At 62.1% G+C, this 21,092-nt stretch overlaps 2 protein-coding genes across 6 annotated transcripts in view; one reads left to right on the top strand and one right to left on the bottom strand.

Moving 5' to 3' along the window:
• The first annotated feature begins 79 nt into the window (after positions 1–79).
• Positions 80–12,250, top strand: TBC1D17 (TBC1 domain family member 17). The gene is made up of 17 exons (XM_039878598.1): positions 80–284; positions 734–832; positions 1,060–1,134; positions 5,233–5,356; positions 6,207–6,414; positions 6,869–6,980; positions 7,086–7,244; positions 7,625–7,753; positions 7,840–7,943; positions 8,515–8,609; positions 8,914–9,030; positions 9,107–9,207; positions 9,287–9,386; positions 10,462–10,559; positions 10,673–10,789; positions 11,296–11,382; positions 11,469–12,250. Exons 1-17 carry the CDS (start codon positions 264–266, stop codon positions 11,670–11,672), a joined length of 1,950 nt encoding a protein of 649 aa, XP_039734532.1. The 5' UTR covers positions 80–263; the 3' UTR covers positions 11,673–12,250.
• A 5-nt stretch (positions 12,251–12,255) lies between these two features.
• The window catches only part of IL4I1 (interleukin 4 induced 1), a 31,146-nt gene continuing 22,309 nt past the window's right edge, over positions 12,256–21,092 (bottom strand). For 2 of the 5 annotated variants that reach the window (XM_039878600.1, XM_039878601.1), the window contains exons 3-9: positions 20,774–20,997; positions 16,957–17,192; positions 16,298–16,410; positions 15,656–15,857; positions 14,398–14,466; positions 13,939–14,075; positions 12,256–13,416 (exon numbers count right to left, since the gene is read on the bottom strand). In XM_039878600.1, the coding sequence (XP_039734534.1) occupies positions 12,627–13,416; positions 13,939–14,075; positions 14,398–14,466; positions 15,656–15,857; positions 16,298–16,410; positions 16,957–17,192; positions 20,774–20,810 (1,584 nt within the window). In that variant the 5' untranslated portion in view covers positions 20,811–20,997 and the 3' untranslated portion in view covers positions 12,256–12,626. Of the gene's footprint in view, positions 13,417–13,938; positions 14,076–14,397; positions 14,467–15,655; positions 15,858–16,297; positions 16,411–16,956; positions 17,193–17,273; positions 17,309–17,569; positions 17,696–20,773; positions 20,998–21,092 lie in introns of those variants that run through there. The other 3 variants (XM_039878603.1, XM_039878602.1, XM_039878604.1) reach the window with 3 other exon arrangements.

Here is a 21,092-nt window from a genome sequence, read left to right as displayed (position 1 = left end):
TTGTTTACTTCGTGGACAGGACCGGAGTACTGCGCTTGCGCACCCTCCCAGGCCCGCTCCACCCTCAGGGTCTGCGCCATGTGATATGTCTCGTGGTTCGACTTCAACCACCCCGTTCTGAAAGATGGTTACACCCACTCCTGTTGTAGAATAGACAAGGGCGCTACCACTGTCCGGGCTTGAGGGGAGTCTCCTATCCGGACGTGACGGCACGTTGACCCGGAAAGGGAGGGAGCCGGGGCAGTGGGGCCTCGGCCGCGGCTATGGAGGCAGCCGGTTACAGGGTAAGCAGCGAGGACGCATTCTTTCGCTCCTGTCTGTATGCGACGCCCCGCTCCGGTGGCCTGCTTTTCCCTCAGGCCGTGCCGCGGCTCTGAGAGCCGGGCCGATCCTTAGCAAACACACTATGTCCCTGATGAACGCGCTGTCACCCCTTCCCTGCACTGCCCTAGGGAAGACCCGTGTCTTTTGGCTCACCCCTGGGCTGCGGAGATACGCCTCTGGGCCCCGCCCCTTTGGGAATGCACCCCCCACTTCTCCCCTCCCTCCGTCCGCCCCCCAGCACCCGGACGCCTGGCCGGCGTTCAGGCTTCACCTCTCCGGTGTACTGCCTGAGGTAAGGGTTCTCCAGGCCCCGCCCCCCGAGTCCGCTCCCATTGGCTCCCCCTAGGGCCCCGCCCCTCGGGTGTCTTTCTGCTCTTGGGCCCCGCCCCTCACTGGTTCCGGTCCCCAGGTGGTGTTTGAGAAGAAAGGCGTGTACCTGCACACCAGTGCCAAGAAGCACCAAGACCCGGACTCCCTCATCTCCGGAGTCATCCGTGTTGTGGAGAAGGTGCGCCGGGAGGGAACAAGGGCTTGGGCGGGCCCAGAGCGGGATGGTGGCGGCATCTGTGGCAGTTTGGTCTGGTTGTCAGTGATGGGACCTTAAGAAGACTGGGGGTCGGGGCTGGAAAGAGATGGGGCTCTCTCAGGCTGAGGGTCCAAAACGGAAAAGAAGTTTGGCGATACGGTTTGGAGAGTTAAGAGGGGATCCCCTCTAAGCCCTCCCTCCTTCCCCAGGACAATGATGTCCTCCTGCACTGGGCTCCCATAGAGGAAGCTGGAGATTCCACCCAAATCCTCTTCTCCAAGAAGGTAGGCTTCCCTTGCTCTTCCCTTCTCCACTTGCTATTTCTCTAGTTTGGGCACTGGAAGGCGTTTTAAAGAGCTGGGTACAATCCCAGAACTATCCTTGGGGCAGGCGTGACCCCGGTTGGTTTCCTCCTCTCTGTGAAATGGGGCTGAAGATGCCCGTTCGTGGAAAGGAAGCCGACACCATGAAGTTCTTGGCCATGGAGGTAGCTGTCCCCTCACGCCCTCCGCCTTCTGGGAGAGCCCCACCAGGATACGAAAGGACAGCTCAGAAAGGACAGCTCAGCCCATGGATTTGGGTTCCATGGGCTGTTAACCCATAAGAACGTAAAGAGGTGTGGCATTTTCCCTGGGGCCGTCTTGCCATCATGTCGAGAGAGGAAACAGGACCTGGCCGGGGTGACTCGCTGGTACACCTTCCTCCCCGGTACAGGACCTCATCCTTCTCAGTGCCAATGGGTTCCTGAGGATTCTTGTTGCCAGGCCCTGTGCTGGACAGTGCTGGCGCCCAGCAGTGACTCCAGCCCAGGCCCTGCCTAAGCCCTGCCCCCCATTCCGTTTTTGAGAAATTGAAACACAATGATAGGAAGCCCCTTTTCTGAGCTCATATAAAGGTAGGAGGTGTTGGAACTCGGGTTTCAACCCAGACACTGATTCTGGAGCCTCACCTCTTCCTGGGGGGGCGTTTGGGCTGGGACTCTGAAGGTGAGAGGTGGGTAATTCGAGAGGAAGTGTGTTTTAGGGGAAGTGGGACCTCTCTGTAGAGGAGTTTGCTAGAAAGGTGATTGGGCCTGAAACGCTAGGCTCAGAACTTGGACCTTGTCTTGGGGGCCCTGGGCAGCCATGGGAGGAGCAAGGTGTGGGTGTGGAAGGCATGTGGTCAATGGCCCAAGGGCCACAGGGTGGGAGAAGGGTGGGGAGGAGGCAGGTGTGATGGGCCAGGCAGATAGGCTGAAGCTTCAGCTGGGGTCGTGGGCTTTCAGATGACACAGTGGGGTACAAACGGGGATTCTAGAGTGTACCCGTCCAGGAGTTGGGACAGGAGCAACCAGGGTTTTGCATTTTCCACCAACCTGGAAGGCAGTCTGAGGACTTTTCTTGAGAATATCGCTGTCCTCCTCGGTCCTCTTATTTTTGAGTATCAGGAATCCACTGAGATGGGCTTCGAGAAAAAGGGCACGTACGCCTCCACGGTACATTTAGCGCCAAAGCGCACAAAACCAGACCGATGACAGGTGAAGCAAACGAATTTGCTTCTCTGATCTCAGGAGACCTCGCAAGCCCTGGGGCTGCTGGCCTCAATGGGTGCTGCCAGGGCCTGAGTCACTGAGATCCTACTGGCCTTGAAATGACTGCTTCAGCTCCAGCCATCGCATCTGCCTTATTTAAGGCAGGAAGAAGGAGGCAGGCAGGGTGCCAGTCACATCTGTCCTCATCTGAAAAAAACGAGAGGTTTTCTGCATGCCCTCTGCCTCGGTTAGGAGTTGCATTTGGCCGCGCGTGATAGAAATAGGAATGACGGTGGCCTGCGCAAGATGATAGCTCATTTCTCTCCTCCTGAAAAGCGCAGAAGTCAGCAGTACAGGTTCACGTGTCATCAGTGACCCCGTTTCCTTCCACGTTTGCTCTGCCGTCCACATGTCGCATGCTCCCGCAGCACGTGCTGTTGATCCTCGGGGCTGTCTGGAACTCTGGCCTTTTTGACCGTTGTTGTTCACTCGGCACGTGTGTCGCACATTGGCCAGCGAGCTCTGTTCGTCACGATTACTCGAGGGCGCGTGCTGCCAGAGCGGTCACCATCTGAAAGGTCGCCGTTCCTTGTGGCCGAGGGAAAGAGAGCTGTAGGGGTCTCATCCGGCGATGAAACAGGTCGTCCTGGTGGTGACGCAGCCCAGCCCCTCGGCCAGAGCCGGCTGCACGGCTCTACCAGCCAGTGGGGTTCCGTGGCCGTGACCCCGCCACGTGCCGAAAAGGCGGAGAGCTGCAGATATTTGGCCAGTCGTGCTAATGTTAACAAGGCGAAATCATCGAGTTCTTCACGTCACGGAACACGGTCGGCAGCCTTGCGGACAAGTGTCCCTGCCGGTCCTTGGCCCTCCCCTCGTGGCCCTAGTTTACTGCCACAGCTCTAAACACCGTGTCCTTCCCTGACAGCACCCAAACGCTCGCCTGGTTAGGGTGTTCATTCCTGTAGGTGCCTTTTCATCGGAGATTTCTCTTCCTCAAACTCCCCACCGAGGTCCTCTCAGCTCCCACTGGCCAGAGTTGGTCCGTGGGCCACTCAGAAGTGCAGGGACGGCTGGGCAAGTGCAATGTGGCAGGGAGAGTCCAGTGTCTGCGGTGGGGGCCCTGGGAGCAGCGGCAGAGCTGGCTGTTGGGTAGACCCACAGCCGGGGTCTTCCCGGCTTCGTGGCTCTAATCACACAGGGTCTGCTGCGGGAGTCACACACGCTCCAGCAAGTTTAAGCAGCAGGGGGTTAAAATGCAGAGAAGTGGAGGCTCACAGAGCTTTTACCGGGGCTGGAGGAACTGGACCTGCCCGGGGAGCCGCCGCCACTGCCAGAATGACGGCTGTGGCGAATGGGACTGTCATGGGAGCTGTCGGGTTCAAGAACACTGCCCTCAAGCGCTGCTTCTCAGCCCCCACTGGGCTAGTGACTGGGCCCTGGAAGACTGAGCCGTCCCCACTGCTGCCCGGGTTGTCCCTCCATGCTTGGGAGGATGAAGACCGAGATGCGTCTCCTCGCTCGCCAGCCACACACCGCCCAAGTGGCAGGAAGGTGCCCTCCCCTGATTTCTGCTTCCCAGATGGAGTGCGTCTGTTTGGTAGACTGTCCTGCACCCAGCGGGTCCTCCGGCTGCACGGGAGCCGGGGACGTGTAGTTTTTAGCTTGCTGGACTTTGCCACGCAAGAAGGCACACTGGTTGTGAATGGACTGGGGCGCTGCAGTCCTCACCAGCTTTGTCCCTTCCCTGTCCTCCTACCCTGGGCTTCTGCGGCTCTCTCACCTCAGCACGGCGTCCCCTGCCCTGTTTCCTGAGCTTGAAGCAGTAAGAGCAGCCGCCGCCGCCGCCGCCGCCATGCTGCGTACTCCATGTTGTCATAGCAACCTGTGAGCCAGATGCTTTTTCTCTCCGTAGGATAGAATTCGTTTACCATTAAGACTCAATTTCATGGTGAAATTTAAGACTCTTAAAGTGCATAGTTCAGCAGTTTTCAGTATTTACAGGACTGCAGCCATGACCAGTGTCCAAGTGCAGAATGCTTCGTCCGCCCGTAAGGGAGCCCGGACCTGTTAGCAGGCGCCCCGGTCCCCCTCCCCGGCTCCGGGCCACCGCTCGCCTCCTTTCTGCCCGCTTAGAGTCGCCTAGTCCGACATCTCACACAGGCGGAATCACACAACCCGGGGTCCTCTGTGACCAGCTTCTCGTACTGAGGAGGCTTTCGCGGCTCGTCACGTCGCGTGGTCAGAAGTCCATTCCCGTTCTGTCGCTGACCGGTGCTCCGCCGTGCGCCTCCAGCGCGTTGTTTATTCATTCGTCGGTTTAACAGACGGCAGGCGGTTCTGCCGCTCGGCTGTCGTGACCGATGCTGCCATGGACATTCTCACGCGCGGTTTCCTGTGGACGTTTCTATTCATTTCTCTGGGGGACACGCCTAGCAGCAGAGTTGCCGGTCCCGAGGAATCCCATGGTTCTCCTTTCGGGGACCTGCCAGCCTTTCCCCCAGCAGCCGCGCCTCTGCGTTCCCGCCGGTGGCGTGACAGGGTCGTTTCTCCACGTCCTCACCCACGCTCACTACCCCCGTCATCTTTGTCCTAGCTGTCCTGTTAGGTACGCGGGGGATCCGATCGCAGTCCGGGTTCGAGTTGCCCCTGCGAATACTAACTGCTTACTCAGAGCCCTGAGACCCTGCCCCCGCCAGATGCCTGCTCCCCAGGCGGCGGCCCTCGGCTGTGCCGGGTGACCCCAAGCAAGTGCCGTGCCCTCTGCACCTCAGTTTCCCTCTTTGTTCCTGGGGGCTACACCTTCCAGGGTGGCCTCGTGGCTTTGATCTAGGCATTCTGACTCCATAGCCCCTCACTCTATTCTTTCCCCAAGGACACCAGTGGGGGTGATCCCTGCACCTCTGAGGAAGAACCGACCTTTGACCCCGGCTATGAACCCGACTGGGCTGTCATCAGCACCGTGCGGCCGCGGCCCCAGAACTCAGAGCCCCCCAGAGGTAGGCCAAGCTGTTGCCCATAGTCAAGGTGGCCACCCAGTACTGGCCACCCAGTCCCGGCCTTCTAGTCCCAGGAGAGCGGATGGGGGGCGGTCTGTCCCCACGCCAGGTCCAGCATGGCCGGCGTCTCTGGGGTTTTGCAGCCTTGGTCACCCTGCTGGGCTCCCTGATTGGTTTGGGCACCTCTGCATGAGTCCAGCCCATGGGCGACAGGTACAGGGTGACAGGGTGATTCAGGCCATCCTGGACTCACACAGTGCTGAGCACCAGAGGAGGCATCTGACCCCTCTGGGGAGTCGGGGAGCCTTCCACAGAGGGGCGAGGCCAGAGCCTGGCTCTCAGGGACACTTGGGAGTGTCCCCTGGCAGTGAGGATACCCAGCGCAAGACCCCTGGTGTGGGGCTCTGGGCATGTCTAGGAAACCACAGCCTTTTGTCGTGGCTCCAGTGTGGGCTGTGAGTGAAGAGAGGGTTGGAGGTGGGATGGGCAGGGGACAGGGGACAGACCGGAGGACTCTGGTCTTCACCCCGAGGGCCCCAGGGAGCCAATTTTGGAATAGGCACGTGTCCACTGGGCTCCCCTCCCATTCCATTCAGTTGTGTTTCTAAGGGAATGTGAGGTGACCCAGGGCTCCTGGTGCCTGTTATTATTGGGGGCCCTTCCTGACTTGGGGGTGACTTTGTCGCTGACCCAAGGACAGAGATGCTTCCCACCCTGAACGTTAACTGCCCGTCCAGTGAGCTAAGAAGGGCTCTGCGCGGCCTGGGGCTGGCTCGCGGTAGCCTTTCAGGAGCTGGCCCTGCTTCTGGCTCTGCATGCCTCTCTGACGCTGCCCCGTCCCCTCCCCTAGGGGCAGAGCCCAGCTCCCCCCGGGGCTCCTGGGCCTTCTCGGTGAGTCTGGGGGAGCTCAAGTCCATCCGCCGGTCCAAGCCGGGCCTCAGCTGGGCCTATCTGGTCCTGGTGACCCAGGCCGGAGGCTCCCTACCCGCCCTGCACTTCCACCGAGGGGGCACCCGCGCCCTGCTTCGCGTCCTCAGCCGCTACCTGCTGTTGGCCAGGTAAGGTTCCTCCACGGCTGCGAAAAACCGCAACTTGGACCAATTTCAAGGCAGTAAAGGGGAATTAACTGGCACGCGAAGCGCCAAGTCCAAGGTAGTTTGGTCTCAGGCGGGCCCGGGGCCCCGAGTGTTAGAGAGAGCCACTGTGTCCCTCCGAGTTGGGTTCCATCTGTGGGGGGAGGCAGTGGGGGGGGGTGGAGAGAGCACCTATACCCATCCTAGCAACTTCCCTGGGCTGCTGCCTGTCGTTGGCCGGCTCCTGAATCAGTCACCTGGCTCAATCACCTGGTTAGGAGGTGCAAGGCCCTCGTTGGCCAGCCCCAGGGTCTAGCTGTGGTGTCAGGCCCGATGAGGGCTTCCCTGAGGGCAGTCGGGGGCCACAACTGGAGGGGGAGGGAACGGCGAGGGCCCCCAGCCGGACCTGCGTGTCACCGTCACCAAACGCCTCCCGCAGCTCCCCGCAGGACTCCCGCCTCTACCTCGTCTTCCCCCACGACTCCTCGGCCCTCTGCAGCTCCTTCCACCACCTGCAGCTCTTCGACCAGGATAGCTCCAACGTGGTGTCTGTGAGTCCCCGCGCCAGGCCTGGGGGCCGTGGGCAGGCGGCAGACGCCCTGGCGGGTGAGGCGAGAAGGCACAGAGCTGTGACCCACCCTCGGCCTTGTCCCCAGCGCTTCCTCCAGGACCCCTACTCCACCACCTTCAGCAGCTTCTCCCGCGTGACCAACTTCTTCCGGGGCGCCCTGCAGCCACACCCAGAGGGGGCCGCCTCCGACCTTCCTCCGGGCCCTGATGATGAGCCCGAGCCTGGCTTCGAGGTCATTTCCTGTGTGAGTATCGGGGCGGACCCCACTACTCTCTGGCTGTCACCTGGGGCACATGACTACCTTTCCCTGGGCCTCAGTTTCCTTTTCGGAAAAGTGGGGATAGTAATGGTACCACCTCATTGGGTTGCTTAGGTGACTGTAGAAAGTGCTTACAGCTGTGCTTCTGGGGCCTGTTGTTACTGGGGGGCCCTTCCTGACTTGGGGTGACTTTGTCACTGACCCAAGGACGGAGATGCTTGCCACCCCGAACGTGAACTGTCTGTCGAGCTATGGAGGGCTCTGAGGTGGTCTGCGATGGGGTTGGGGAGCGCTGCGGGGTCCCCCACAGACAGGACCCCGGCAGGCCGTCGAGCCCCTGGGCTCACTTGCCTTGTGTCCCGCAGGTGGAGCTGGGCCCTCGGCCGGCGGTGGAGCGGGCATCCCCGGTCACGGAGGAGGAGTGGGCTGGCCACGTGGGTCCCGAGGGCCGTCTGCAGCGGGTCCCTGAGCTGAGAGCCCGGATATTCTCGGGGGTGAGGCGCCGGTGTGGGGAGGGCTGGGCAGGGCCGGCGGGTGGCCAGGAGTCGCCTCTGAGCTGCCTGCCTGCTCCGCCCCCCAGGGTCTGAGCCCCTGCCTGAGGCGGGAGGCCTGGAAGTTCCTCCTGGGGTACCTCAGCTGGGAGGGCTCAGCCGAGGAGCACAAGGCCCACGTGCGAAAGAAAACGTGAGTGAGAAGCTGCGGCCCCCTCCCCGACCTCTGGCCTCCTGGCTTCCCAAGTCGGTGGGAGGTTTCTGATCAACATGTCCCGGTGGCCAGCAGGGCACCTGGCGCAGCACAGGTGTGCACCGGGGTTTGCTCCTGGCTGGTTGTGGGCCTGCCACGTGCTGGCACCGACCTGTGCAGGAGAGAGACTGAGGCGAAAGCCAGGCCTGCGCCCCGGCTTGTCCCCTGTGACCTGTCCCTCCTGGCGCCATACTGTGTCAGTGTTCACTGCTTCGCCTCCTAAACCCTGGGGCCCAGCTCTCCTCATTCCTCCTACGTACTGTGCCCCTGCTCTGCATCCTCGTCCCCACCCCTGGTGCTCTCTGTCCAGTGTTGGTGACACTTTCAAACATAAGCCCACAGGATGTCCTGTGAGGTGTCAGTACAGGGAAGCATGGGGCCCCGGCAGGACAACCGGTGGCCTGCTTGGGTGTGCGTGATTGGGCAGGGGCTCTGAGGCCCTGGCAGGCCTGAGTCCCGAGGCTGAGGGTGGGGTGGGGGCGTCCTCACGCCTGGCCTCTGTCGCCCGCAGGGACGAGTATTTCCGCATGAAGCTGCAGTGGAAGTCCGTGAGCCCGGAGCAGGAGCGCAGGAACTCACTGCTGCACGGCTACCGCAGCCTCATCGGTGGGTGGGGCCAAGCGGAGCCCCGCCTCCAAGCAGAGATGCGGTCGCTTAGGGCAGGCGGGGCGAGGGCGGGGCAGGGGGAGAGGGAGGAGAGCCAGGCTCGCGTTCAAACCCCAGCTCTGCCACCTACTCACCGTGGGATCTCGGCAAGTGGTTTTACCCCGGGCCTCAGTTTCCCCATCTGTGGGCGGTTCGTGACCGTCGGTTGCAGGGAGCACAGCGCCTCAGTCCTGTGTTCAGATGGTTCCGGGACTGGCCCTCGCTGGACCTTTCTCACCTTGCACCCTGCACCCCTTCCCCGCAGAGAGAGACGTGAGCCGCACTGACAGGAGCAACAAGTTCTACGAAGGCCCCGAGAACCCGGGGCTGACCCTGCTGAATGACATCCTCCTCACCTACTGCATGTACCACTTCGACCTCGGTGCGCTGGGCGCCGGGGGCGGGGCCTGCCCTGGCAGCCAAGGGCCCGGGCTGCACCCTGACCTCGTGTCTTCTAGGCTACGTCCAGGGCATGAGCGACCTCCTCTCCCCGATCCTCTACGTCATTCAGAACGAGGTGGATGCCTTCTGGTGTTTCTGTGGCTTCATGGAGCTCGTGGTGAGGCTCAGGACGGGTGGGAGACGGGCCCCCTTCCAGGGGTCGGAGCCCAGCGCTTCACGTGGCCCTCCCCCCACAGCACGGGAACTTTGAGGAGAGTCAGGAGACCATGAAGCGACAACTCGGGCAGCTCCTGCTGCTCCTCCGGGTGCTGGACCCACCGCTCTGTGACTTCCTGGGTACGTGTCTTGGTGGGTGGGAAGGGGACATCGGGGCCACAGACCTTGCCAAAGAGTCTCTGGGAGTGAGTAGCCACAGGCAGCGTCCAGGACACTTGGTCCTGATCCAAACCGGAGAAACATCTCGCAGAAGCCAAAACCCAGAACTTACTTACCTGTAAGAGCAGGACCGCAGTAGAGCTAACCCTGAGCGGATGCAGGTGCGTGCACCCTGCCATCAGCCCCGCACTTCGCACGCACATCTGGTGTACCTCCCAGCACTTTATTCCCCGCGGCCTGGAGCCAGGGGTTGGACGCTGGTTCCCTGAGCTCCTTCCTTCTTTCCTTGTTCGATGTAACAAAGTCAGGAGATTAAGAAAGTAAAAGTTACTGTCAACAGTAGCATTCTGTGGGCTGCAGACGATGGTAAGCTAACTTACTTATGGGCATCGCTACATTGAAATTTTGACTTTAGTTGCTTCTATGTCATTGAAAGTTCCCTAAACCGTCCCTTGTATCAACCACACAGCATTCTGTCCATCTTAAGGAACAAGAATAGACTTGCGCTGACCTGCTGGACGTTTAGTTTACTTGTCCTTTTCCATCGTGATGAATGTAGGCTGGATGATTTCTTTAGATTACGTTCCAAGCGAAACCATCCAGGGCAGTTCGTGCTTTGACGGTTTTGGAAATGTCTGTCCCCATACCTCCTTCCCTGGAGAGTTGGGCCAGCTTCCGGTGTTGCTGGCAGGGTACACGAGTGCCAGTTCCCTGGGGCCACCACCAGCGGTGGACGCTGAATGGTTTTTACCTTTTCCTTGAGCATACTGGCCTGACCGTGTCCTGCACGTGGCACAGCTTGCCTTGTCTGGGCTGGGGAGCAGGATGGGAAGGGTTCCCGTTGGCACAGCGTTCCCGTCTCAGCTCCGAGGCCGTCCCGCGCCGGGCGTAAGTTGCTCGCCTCGGCTGGTGGAGGGTCTCACGGCCGGGGCGACTTCTCGCGGAGCCTCCGTCCGGCCCCGGCACGCTGTGAATTAGAATGGCATTGGCACCGGTTCCGGGCTGGCCCTTTGCTGCCACCGCTGTCCTCCCACAGACTCTCAGGACTCCGGCTCTCTGTGCTTCTGCTTCCGGTGGCTGCTCATTTGGTTCAAGAGGGAGTTTCCCTTCCCGGATGTCCTTCGGCTATGGGAGGTGGGCAGCCAGCCTGGGTAGGAGGGCTGTGGGAGGTGGGCGGGGGCCGGGGCAGACCTGGGGGCGACCTCAAGCAGAGGCCGGGCCGTGACCCCTCCTTCCGGCACCCCCAGGTGCTGTGGACAGGTCTCCCTGGCCCCAACCTGCACCTGCTGGTGGCCTGTGCCATCCTGGACATGGAGCGGGACACCCTCATGCTCTCGGGCTTCGGCTCCAATGAGATCCTCAAGGTCAGGCGCTGGCCCCTCCCACCTTTTTCCTGCCCATCCTGACCTGTGCAGACGGGACACGGCAGCTGGGTGTGGCCTCCATGGAGGCTGGCACTGCCTGTGCCACAGTACCTTGCAGCAGTCGGTACTCAAAATAGGATTCTCAAAAGTATGGTTAACTGAGCTCTGAGCATGGCAGCCACGAGGCTGGCTGCATTTGTCCCTTACTCCATCCTGACCCTGCCTCCCAGCACTGCCCTCACGGAGCATGTGGCCCTTGCATGAGGGGGGGTCCTGGTACTCGCCGGGACCTTAATGCGGGGCGGGGCCACGGGGTGGAGCTCAGTATCCTGCATCTGGCAGCAGCTTGGGAGAGTGTGGCCAGCCGATCCTCTCGCTCCCCTAGGATCCCCAAGAGGGCCGGCCCCATCTGTCTTCCCTCCATGTGTCCCCAGCACGGGGCACAGAGCTGGGTGCGGGGGAGGGGGCGGTTGAGTGCAGGCGGGCCTGACCCACCCCTCCCACAGCACATCAACGAGCTGACCATGAAGCTGAGTGTGGAGGACGTACTGACCCGGGCCGAGGCCCTCTACCTGCAGTTGATGGCCTGTGTGGTGAGTCCCCGGCACCCCCCGACGGCCCCCCTTCCCCTGCCCTGTCGAACTGCTGACTTTTTGCTCCCCACCCCCTGACCTTCCAGGAGCTGCCCCACAACGTGCAGGAGGTCCTGGGGCTCGTACCCCCCACAGAGCCCCACAGCCCATCGCCCCCTGTCTCCCCACTGCCGCTGTCGCCCACCCGGGCCCCACCGGCCCCTCCACTCCCCTCGGACGCTGCCCCGCAGCCGGACAGCAGCTTGGAGATCCTGCCTGAGGAGGAGGAGGAGGAGAGCAGGGACTCCTAAGTCACTGGGCCTATGGCAGCCTGCCCCAAACAGCACTTTATCCAGCTCTCAGCCCATGATCCTGCCCCTCCCAGAGGCTGGGGGTGGAGCGAGCAAAAAGGGGCGGGGCTCCTGCCGGGCCCGGCCCGCCCGATTAGCTGGTTTTATTAACTGACACTCCTGATTAGCTGGTTTTATTAACTGACACTTCTTATGGCCATTTGGCCTCGTGTAGGGGGAGCTGCCACGTTGCCTTGAACCTGGATGGGGAGGGGTGGTTCGTGGTCCCCTCCCACACCTCTCAGAGCCGGTGTCTGCCCAGTAACCCTGACCCTACTGATGAGACGTGAGAGGAGGGTGAGAGGAGGTCCCTCAGTGGTTACTGGCGGTGGCGGCAGGGTTCTGTTAACTGCCTGAGTTTGGGGCTTTGGTAGGAGTGAGGGATGGAGTGCTGGGGTGTGGCCACCACCTAGTAGCTGTGGGGGGGACACATCTGAACGTAACCGGGACGGGAGAGCCTGCAGAGCAACTCGGACACTCTAGGGACCCTGCCTACCAGCCTCTTGTTACGCGAGTAAAATAAACTTTCATCCACGATCGGCCAGGCTGTCTGTTACTTTCATTGGGCCCGTCTGTGTCGTGATCATGGGGGAGGGGGGCACTGATCACCGTTAACCAGTCAGGGGTACAAAGCAGCGACAGTCCTCGTGCAGTGGAGCCCGGGGCCCTGGCAGAAGCAGGGCAGCTTCTCAGGCTTCTGGCTAGGCACGCCGCCTTCTACCAAGAGGTGATGGCTCTGCTCCAAACGAACTAGGGAAGGACTGGGCCAGCGAGGGCGCGGGACCACGGCTTTTTCCGAAAATACTTTAATACTGGGTCCTCTGGTGGGTCGTGTGCAGAGCAGGCACGTGTAGAGCTGGAGGGTGGGTGGCCTCCCGCTTTTGGGTTTGCACGGGGCCGGCTGGGCACAGGTGCCTACGCCGCGCGCACACGCCTCTCCTGGCAGTGGACCTGATTGTTGATCAGCACCGCGGCGCGCAGCGCCGACTTGACGGCCGTCTCCACCCAGCCATGCGGGTAGGCCGTGTGCTCCCCGGCGAAGTAGAGGCGACCGAAGGGACCCGCCCATTTGAACTCCTTGTCTTCGTCCTCTTGCCAGAATGGCGGCTGTACGACGAAGCCGCCCTGGCTGTGCGGGTCCTCAGCCCAGCGCTTGACGACGCCGCTGCCGTCCCAGAGCCGGTACACAATCGGCCCGTGCAGCGCCGCCACGTCGTCGAGGGCCAAGCGCAGCGTGTCTTCCCGACTCAGGCCTGCAAAAGGGGCCGACGCGTCCGACCACGTGTACGAGGCCAGCAGCAGCGCGCCTTCGCCCGGCGGCGGGTAGAATATCATCCGCGACGGGCGGTCGGTGTTCGAGTGGCCGCCCTCGATGTGCTCCTCGTGCCAGAAGGGTCGGCGGAAGCTCAGGAACACTTTGGTGGCCGGCACGTAGTGCAGCCTACGCAGAGCCTCCTGCAGCTTCCGCGGCAGCGGCGGCGAGAATTTCATGCGCTGCAGCGCGGGCCCGCTCGCCGTCAGCAGCACCACGTCGGCGGTCAACGTCTTCAGACTCTTGTCTGGCAGCGAGGTCCCTATGTGCACGTGCACCTGCCGCGTATCCTGCGTCATCGCCTTGACCGGCGCGCACAACATCAGGGGCCCCGACAGCGAGCTCAGCAGCGCTCGCGGCAGCAGATCCCAGCCGCCCACGATGCGGCTGTACCTGCGGGCGGGGCGGGAGCGTGACCAGGGCTCTCAGGCCCTGACCCTTTCCGCCGCTCCGCCCCCAACCCCCCGCCCCGCCACCTGCGGCGGCACTCCCTGGCACCTGCTCTAGTTTTCACCTGCCCAGTTCCCTCTAATCCCAGTGCTTCTCGCAGGCCCCGGATGCTCAGTTACTGGTCCTTAATTGGCACTTGCCCGCTCCCCGCAAACACCGCCCATTCATCTACCCCCTGCCCCCTCCTCTCCTTGACGTCCCCCTGGGACGGGGCGTAGAGGCCTGTGTGACCCAGGAACCTCGCCTCTTCTCGGACACGCTCTTCTCCTGGAGCCTTTCTTACTTAGTGCCTACCGGACGACCTGGGGTGCGGGGCCGAGCGTGGCAGGACCCTAGCTCCGGGTCTTGCTGCCGCTTTGGCCCCTTCTCGCTACAAGCCGCGCCTTTCTTGCCAGCCCCGCCCACTCGCGCTCGCCCCATTGGCCCCCGCAGGCCCCGCCTCTTCCCTCAGGCCCCGCCCCTCACCGGAGCCGGTCGCTGAGGCAGCTGTGGGCCCGTAGGGCCTCGGCAAAGCTGAGATAGAAGAAGCCGTCCTCGGACATCACATCTCCCAGGAGCTGCGTGGCAGGCTGGCTCAGGTCCCCCTCCCCAAGGAGGTATCCCTGGGGGACGGCCGCGGGCCCAGGTCAGGGCCCATGCAGGCTGCACCTGCCAGCTCCATCCCCACTCTCGCTTGGAGCCCTTCCCCGTTCCGTGACACGACCACGGCTCTGAGCTCAGTACGGTTCCCCAGGCCTTAGCGATCTGGTCCCCTCTCGTAACAGATAAGAACTGAAGACCAGAGAGGGGGCGTGTCCCACCCCAGGGTCAGGCAGAGGGGCCATGTCAGGCCTTGGGGGTCCCAGGTCCTGCTCGCTGACTCCCGGGCCAAAGCACCCTCCTCGTTCTGGTTTTTCCGCCTGCGACACAGAGGCCCCCACTCACCAGGAGTGTGTGCCTTTCAAACTTCTTCATTGCCTTGGTGCAGCCCAGCGTCTTGAAATCCTTGAGGGCCTGCAGTGGATCAAGCAGACAGTGCTGAGCTGAGCGGCGGGGGCAGGACACTGAGGTCCGGCCTGAGGTCCAGCCTGAGGTCCAAGCCTGGCTCCTCTCCCTGCTCCTGCCCGTGACCGTCAGCCGCTCTCATTCTAGCTGCCAGGCCTTTACCCATGCTGCGCCCTCAGCCTTGCCCTCCACTGCCACTCAGATGCCGCCGTTCTGGGAAGTCTTCCCCAGCGGTTAGTGCCCCTCAGTCCCGCCCCGCCCCGACACTGCCTAGCTCCTCCTGGTTAGGGGCTACTTTGCCTGCATCTCTCTGTCCTAGGCTGTGAGCTCTGCACAGGCAGGGATTGTGTCTGTCTCAGTGCGGTGTCCTTCTGGTGTCCAGTAATTGTTTGTCACCTAGATCATTGTGGGCACAGACAGAAACAGAGTCCCTTCTGCCACTCGTCAGCCTGGACATGGCATGACTGCTGGGGGCTGGGGGTGGAAGAGACCAGACAGCTCAGGACTTGCACCTGAGGCTGAGGCACTGGGGAGCCACAGCGGGTAGCAGGCCTACAAAGAGGAGAGGGGCAGAGTGAAGGTCCAGGGGAGAGGACGGGGCCTGAATTGTGGCCGGGGCCGCGGGGACAGAGGTGGGAACGGTGCGAGAGGGTCAGACAGGAAGGATTCATCGTGGGACATGATGGGGAGGGCGGTAGGGCGTAAGAATGGCACCGGGGTCTACCTTGTGACTGGAGGGCATGGGGCCATTGCGAGGTGGGGGACCGGGAGGCGTATGGGTGGATTTAGGGGAAGCTACGAGCTCAGTGGGAGGCGGAGGGCCCTCGGGGTGGCCACGGGGAGACGGATGTAGGCGTGGGCCTCGGGAGGTGGGTTTGGGAGATGTCCGCCTGCAGATCCAAGTTTAAGCCAAGGCAACGGCAAGGTGAGGTGGTCTGGGACAGTGTGGATGAGAAGCGGATCAAAGACCGAAGGCTCGTGGAGCTTTGGGGGTCTGCGGAGTTTACCAGGAAACTGAAGGCGGACGGGCCAGCGATGGGAGATCAGAGGCATGAGAGGGAGAAGGGAAGCCAGTCCAGGGAGGCGGCTGGGTGATGGCCCAGGGGGAAGATGAGGGGTCACAGGACAGAGCAGTGTGCAGGCCGGGGAGGGAGGCCGGGGCGGGAGGCCAGGCGGCAGGACTGGCGGGCGCGCCTACCTTGTTCAGAGCCATCTGGTAGATTTCCTCCGGCGCGTGGCCCTTCTCCGTGGAGTGCAGTTTGTAGCCCAGCTTCTCTGGCATCCTCTCTACCACGTAGTTCCGCAGCTTCACGTTGCTCACTTCCGTCCACGTGTTCTCGTCGTACTGGGTGAATTTGGTCAGGTTGAGTCCCAGGGTCTTGCAGAGCTCATGGAGGATCCTGAGGGAGTGTGCGAGGCTGGTGAGGGTCTGGCGGGAGGCGTAGGGGACCCTTCTCCCCACGGGGCTTGGAGGAGGGAAAGGAGTGGGTAAGGCAGCTGGGGACAGGTTTGGGGATGGCGTGAGGTTGGAATGGGGCTAGATTTGAGAACAGCTGGCAGGCTGAGGGCAGGACCGGTGTAGGATTGGGTTTGGAATGGCAGTTGGCTTTCACCAGGTTGGATGGGGGCTTAGGATGGGAAGGGACCAGAGCTGGGGGGGCAGGGCTGGGGCTGGAACCAGAAGGACCAAGTTGGAGTCTGGGTCTCGACCCAGCCTGATTGGGGCGGATAGGTTTGGGGACAGAGGTGGAGTCCTGGCTGGCACAGGGGGACTGAGTTGTGGATCCGGCTAAGACTGGGCGCAGAACAGGGGCCCACCTGGCGCCAGGTAAGTCCTCACCTATGCGAGCTGGGCATGCGCATGGCTCCCAGCTCCCCAGTCCAGCCCGTCTTCTGGTCCCGGTAAGTGAGGATGCGGCCCCCAATCCTGTTGTCTGCCTCCAAGATGGTAACCTGAGGGAGGGGGGAGCATCAGCTCCTCCCACTGGTCCCCATCTCCACCCTGTGCCAGCCCCCCACCTTCCACCCCACAGCAGCGCAGACCTAGACTCGACGAGGGGAGGTGGGAGGGCTGGGGGCGGGGGACAGAACATCACAGCAAGCACGGGCATGGGACGATTTCCAAACTGCAGCAGGAAGGCCGCAGGCCAGATGACAGAGGGACTTCCCAGCTCGGGGAGGGGGGAAATGCCCCATGCGCACAGAAGCCCCTGGCCTGGCCCTCTCTCATTCTATGATTTCAGTGAGAGGGAGAGTGGTTAGACCTCAGGGAGCACTTCCCCTGGGGCAGAGTAAGGCAGCTGCCCCCAGAAGGCTGGAAGTTTCCAGGAATTTCCCTCTAGGATGAGAGGAAGTGGGGCGGGGAAGAGTCGAAGCTCTCCGTGCAGACGTACAGACTAACGCACCCTCCGGGGTTTCCAGCCTCCCCCCCCCACCCCCCACCCCCCGATGGGACAGGCTAGGTCCCTCCACCTGCAGACAGCCAGCCATGCTTCCCACCTTGTGGCCGGCATTGCTGAGCACCTTGGCAGCCACCAGCCCTGCCACACCGGCGCCAACCACGATCACTTGCTGGGGCTTCGAGGTCCGATTGAGACCCAAGGTCACGACATTGAGCAGCTGCTCGTAGTCAGGATCCTGCATGCACCTCTGAAAGGGGTCCTTGCTGTAGGCCATCTTCCATTCCAGGGACGCCTCCAGGATGAGGATGGGGACCAGGGCGAGGAGGCGCCAGGCTGGGGGGAGCACAGCGTCCATGGATACGTGGCTCTTCACCACCCCGCCCCTGCCCGGCGCCCCCTCCCCTGCTCACTTACCCAGTGAGGCCATGGCTCTTGCTGGGAGATGGTGTCTGGGTTGGAGGGGAAGCAAGGGCCACTGTGACAGGTCCCATCCCAGCCTGACTCCCCGTGGGGCTGCCCAGACCCCACCTCAGCCCTCACCCCTCTGGCCACCACTCTGTCTGAATGTGTGTCCCCTGGTCCCCAGTCTGTCCTGTGCTTTCCTCTGCTCTCCTGCCCCGACCCGCACGCCTCTCTCATCCCCGCCTCCCTGTCTCTCTTCTCTCCCCGCTCTGTCTCCCCTCCTCCCTGCTCGTTTCTCCTCTCCCCACCTGTCTGTCTCCCGGTCTCTGGTCTGTGGGTCCCTGTCGCTGTCGCTCCGCTGAAGCCAGCACCACCTCTCCCCTCGTGCTCTCACTCGTCTGCCTGCGGGCGCCCTTCTCTTTGCTCTTAAACCAGACGAGCCCCGCCCTCCCCTCCCCTTGGGAAATCAATCGGCTGCCGAGAAATGAAAGTACTCTCCTGGGTTGCCGGCTCAGGCTCCAGTTGAGGCCGGGGGTGTAGCCAGGAGGAAGCAAATCAGTCTATTTTCTTCCTCTTGCCCCTAAATAGTTCTGGGACGGTCAGATGACAGCCAGAAATAAATGCATAGGTAACTGTGAGGGTGGGGGCTCCCCCTGGCCCGTCTCGAGCCCCTGGTCGTGGGGTTTCTGTGTCTGCCCTCTCCTGCGTGCTCTCTGCCTCCTGAGCTCTCGGGCAGGGGGAAAGGGGTCTCTGGCCTTGGGGCTGCATGGTCCCCGTGACGGTCTGTGTCAGCGGTTGCTGTGCCCTGAAGGGCCTTTGCTGGCTCCACTCCCCTCCCGCATGGCTGCTCTGAGCCTCAGTCTCCCCCTCCGTGACGTGGGCGGCACAGAGGTCAGAGGCAGGGCTCTGGGCCAGTCTGCCTGGGTCCTGAGCCTGGTGCCTGCCCGCCCAGGGACTCTGGGCAGCGGCCACCCCTCTGTGGCCCCGGTCTGCAGCTGTCAAGTGGGGGTCGTCACGATGTTGGGAGGATTAGGTAGTGAATCCAGGTCAGGCCCCGTGACCAGCACCTGGGTGAGTACTAGAAGCTGTTCCTCAGGAAATGCTACTGCTGCCACCGTGGAGCTGCCAAGGGGACCTCAGTGGGAATCCCCGGACCCTGCCCTGCATGAGGAGTGGCCCAGGCTTGCCCTGGCCCTCCGCAGCCCTGTGTGAGGAGTCACTGTGGCACTCAGCTCAGCCTCATGAGTCAGGGAACCTCAGAGAAATGACCCAGGAGCTTCTGCCTCTGCCCTCGGCCTTTGCCAGCCCCGTCTCTGGGGCACTTTTCTCCTGAGGGGCGGGGGGCAGGCAATGAGAACAGGATGATTCGGTTATAAGGAGTCCCACATGGGGCGGCAGGGGTCCCACGGCTTCGGGGGCCCTAGCCAAGGGGGCGTGTGGCGGGTCCCCTGAAGCGGGTAGGGGTGCAGGGCCATTTGGGGGGTGTTGGGGGGCCGGGTGAGGAGGAAAGGCTGAGGGTGGCAGATTTTCAACGGCAGCAGAACGGGAAAATCCAAACAGTAACCCAGGGAGGGATGTGGTTTGATGGAGGGCAGCATGCGAGTGAGTCAGAAGACACACGACGGGGCGGGGAGGCCGTGGCCGAGAAGGAAACGCAATCTATGCGCTGGACCGAGCTCAGAGACGGAGAGCGAGCGACGGGCACGGGGCAGCGAACAGCAGCAGCGCAGCGAGGGACGATCCCCAGTGGCCGCAGCGCTGAGGCTGTCACTGGGGGCCTCGCCACACTGCATGTGGCAAAGGAAACTCGGGCTCAGAGATGGCCAGGGCGGGCAGGGGACTTGGCCAGGACTTGCCAAGGCCTCAGAGCAGGCGGGCCTTCCCATCAGACTCCGCCTGCTTCACGCACGGTGACATGGGAAGCGAGTGCCACTGGGTTACGACCTCGCTCACGGCAGCAGCGGCTGTAGCTGGCCCCCAAATTCTCTAACCCCAGACACCTGTGAGGGAGGGGCCCTGACTGGCAGAGGGCAAGGCCGGTGCCTGGGGTCCCACAATGGGCATCAGCAGGTGTCCCCCGCCCAGAGTCCCCAGAGCTCTACAGCACCATGGCCACGCCCCACACAGAGAAAAGCAGTAGAAACGACACGGATGTGGAAAGGGCCCGACCCGTCTCTTGCTACCGACAGAACATGGGTACAGCTCAGGCCCACGTGCCAGACGCCTCGTGTGTTCCCCTTCGTTTCCTCCAGGAACGACGCTGACAAGGAGGGCTCGGTGGTCCCCATTTTACACCAGAGAACACTGAAGCCCAGAATCACCAGCTAAGAGGTGGCAGAACCTGTGCTTGGTCCCACAGCCCCGTTCAGGCCTGTTCTCAAGCTCTGTATGAGCGGCAACAAGCTCAGGCTTGGGGACCGGGGACAGGGCAGGGAGGGGGCGCTCTGCCTCAGCGCCACTGCTATTTGAGGTGTCTCTGTGGGGGCCCCGGTGGACGGTAGGATGTCGAGCAGCGTCACCAGCCTCTACCCACTAGATGCCAGTGGCACTTGCCCCTCAAAGTGTGACAAACACAAGTATCTCCAGACATGGCGTTTCCGGGCAAGGGGAGGCGAAACCACACTGGCCGCGCACCACTGGGCTACGGTTCGGTTGCCGCCAGGTGGATCTGCCATGAGGGACCAAGACGGAGCCCTGGGGGCAGGGCGCAGGGAGGCCGCAGGGTGGAGGTTGTTTTGGGTCAGATTATGAGTCACTTGGGAACTGCTTTGGTAGAAATAAGTAGCCCTCCCAGTCATGGCTGATAACGCTGAAGAGACTGATGTTAGGGTTAAGTTTAGGGTACGGGTTAGGGTACGACGGGGCAGGAAGAGGGTTTGGATTCGTTTGGGTTTCCTAGGCTTCCGGGTCGCAGATACAGGACACGCAGTGAAAACTGGGGGGTGGGGCAGGTGTGGGGAAGGCCTGGGCTTCCCACCCAATCAAGTTCGTTTGCTTCAGTTGATTTTGGGAGTCTGGTTTTATGAAGCAGTTTCTAGAAAAGTCAATCCTTCAGGATGAACACTCTTTAGGGAGGAAACCCCACCCAACTGGTCTGCTTCTAGAACCACAGTGACAGACCTAATGGGGTTTAGGCCCAGTCTGAAAGAGCCAGGGCCCTCCGCGGCCCATCCAGGCAGCTAACGGTGACGGTGGCCATACAGTGTGCGAGGGACAGGGCTAGTGCCTTACGTATACTCTTTTCTCTGAGTTGGTCCAAAGTCCCCAAGGGCTCGGTATCAAAACTTTCACCGAGTCTCAGAGTGGGCAGAGCCTGCCCGGGGGATGCCCAGGGCCCCGGGCGGAAGTCAGGGGTCCAGACCCGAATGGGGGAAGGGCGCAGATGGCAGAGGACAGACTCATGGAGGCCCTCGTCTCTGGCCTGACCTCTAGACAGGGGCCCCCTTCCCATTGAGCCCTCCTGTCCCTCCTTCCCACTTCCAGAACCCCCGGGCCCGGTGGGGGACACTCACTGCACGGCTGGCTCTGGGGGGCTCTCTCAGCACCCATGGCCTTTCTGGTTAGCCTGGGACAGAAGTCATCGTCGGGTGTGTGCGGAACCTGGGTGAATGGTGTGGCTCTGTCCTGATTCTCGTTAGACCAGAGGTGCCAGGGTCCTGGTGTGGGGTCAGAGCGGTTGGGACGCTGTGGAGGGCAGGCCCTCCTTTCTCAAAGGGAGGCCGCAGTGTGAGGGTTTCTTTGAGATCAAAAGAAAAGCCATCACCATAAAGCCAATCGCTATCTTACCCCTAACCAAGGAGAAGAAACGCAATACCAGCTCACTGAGGAGAG

This window comes from Pteropus medius, unplaced genomic scaffold, assembly GCF_902729225.1.
Source record: "Pteropus medius unplaced genomic scaffold, Ma_sr-lr_union100, whole genome shotgun sequence".
Classification (NCBI taxonomy): Eukaryota; Metazoa; Chordata; class Mammalia; order Chiroptera; family Pteropodidae; genus Pteropus; species Pteropus medius.
The sequence above is the reverse complement of the archived record's forward strand: the minus strand, read 5'-3'. Positions and strand labels throughout refer to the sequence as shown.

Excerpts from the sequence above, each read along its gene's own strand:
- TBC1D17 (XM_039878598.1), top strand. The coding sequence starts at position 264 with ATGGAGGCAGCCGGTTACAGG. Across the intron at positions 6,981-7,085 it reads ATAGCTCCAACGTGGTGTCT|CGCTTCCTCCAGGACCCCTA; the intron begins GTGAGTCCCCGC and ends CCTTGTCCCCAG. Across the intron at positions 10,560-10,672 it reads ATGTCCTTCGGCTATGGGAG|GTGCTGTGGACAGGTCTCCC; the intron begins GTGGGCAGCCAG and ends CGGCACCCCCAG.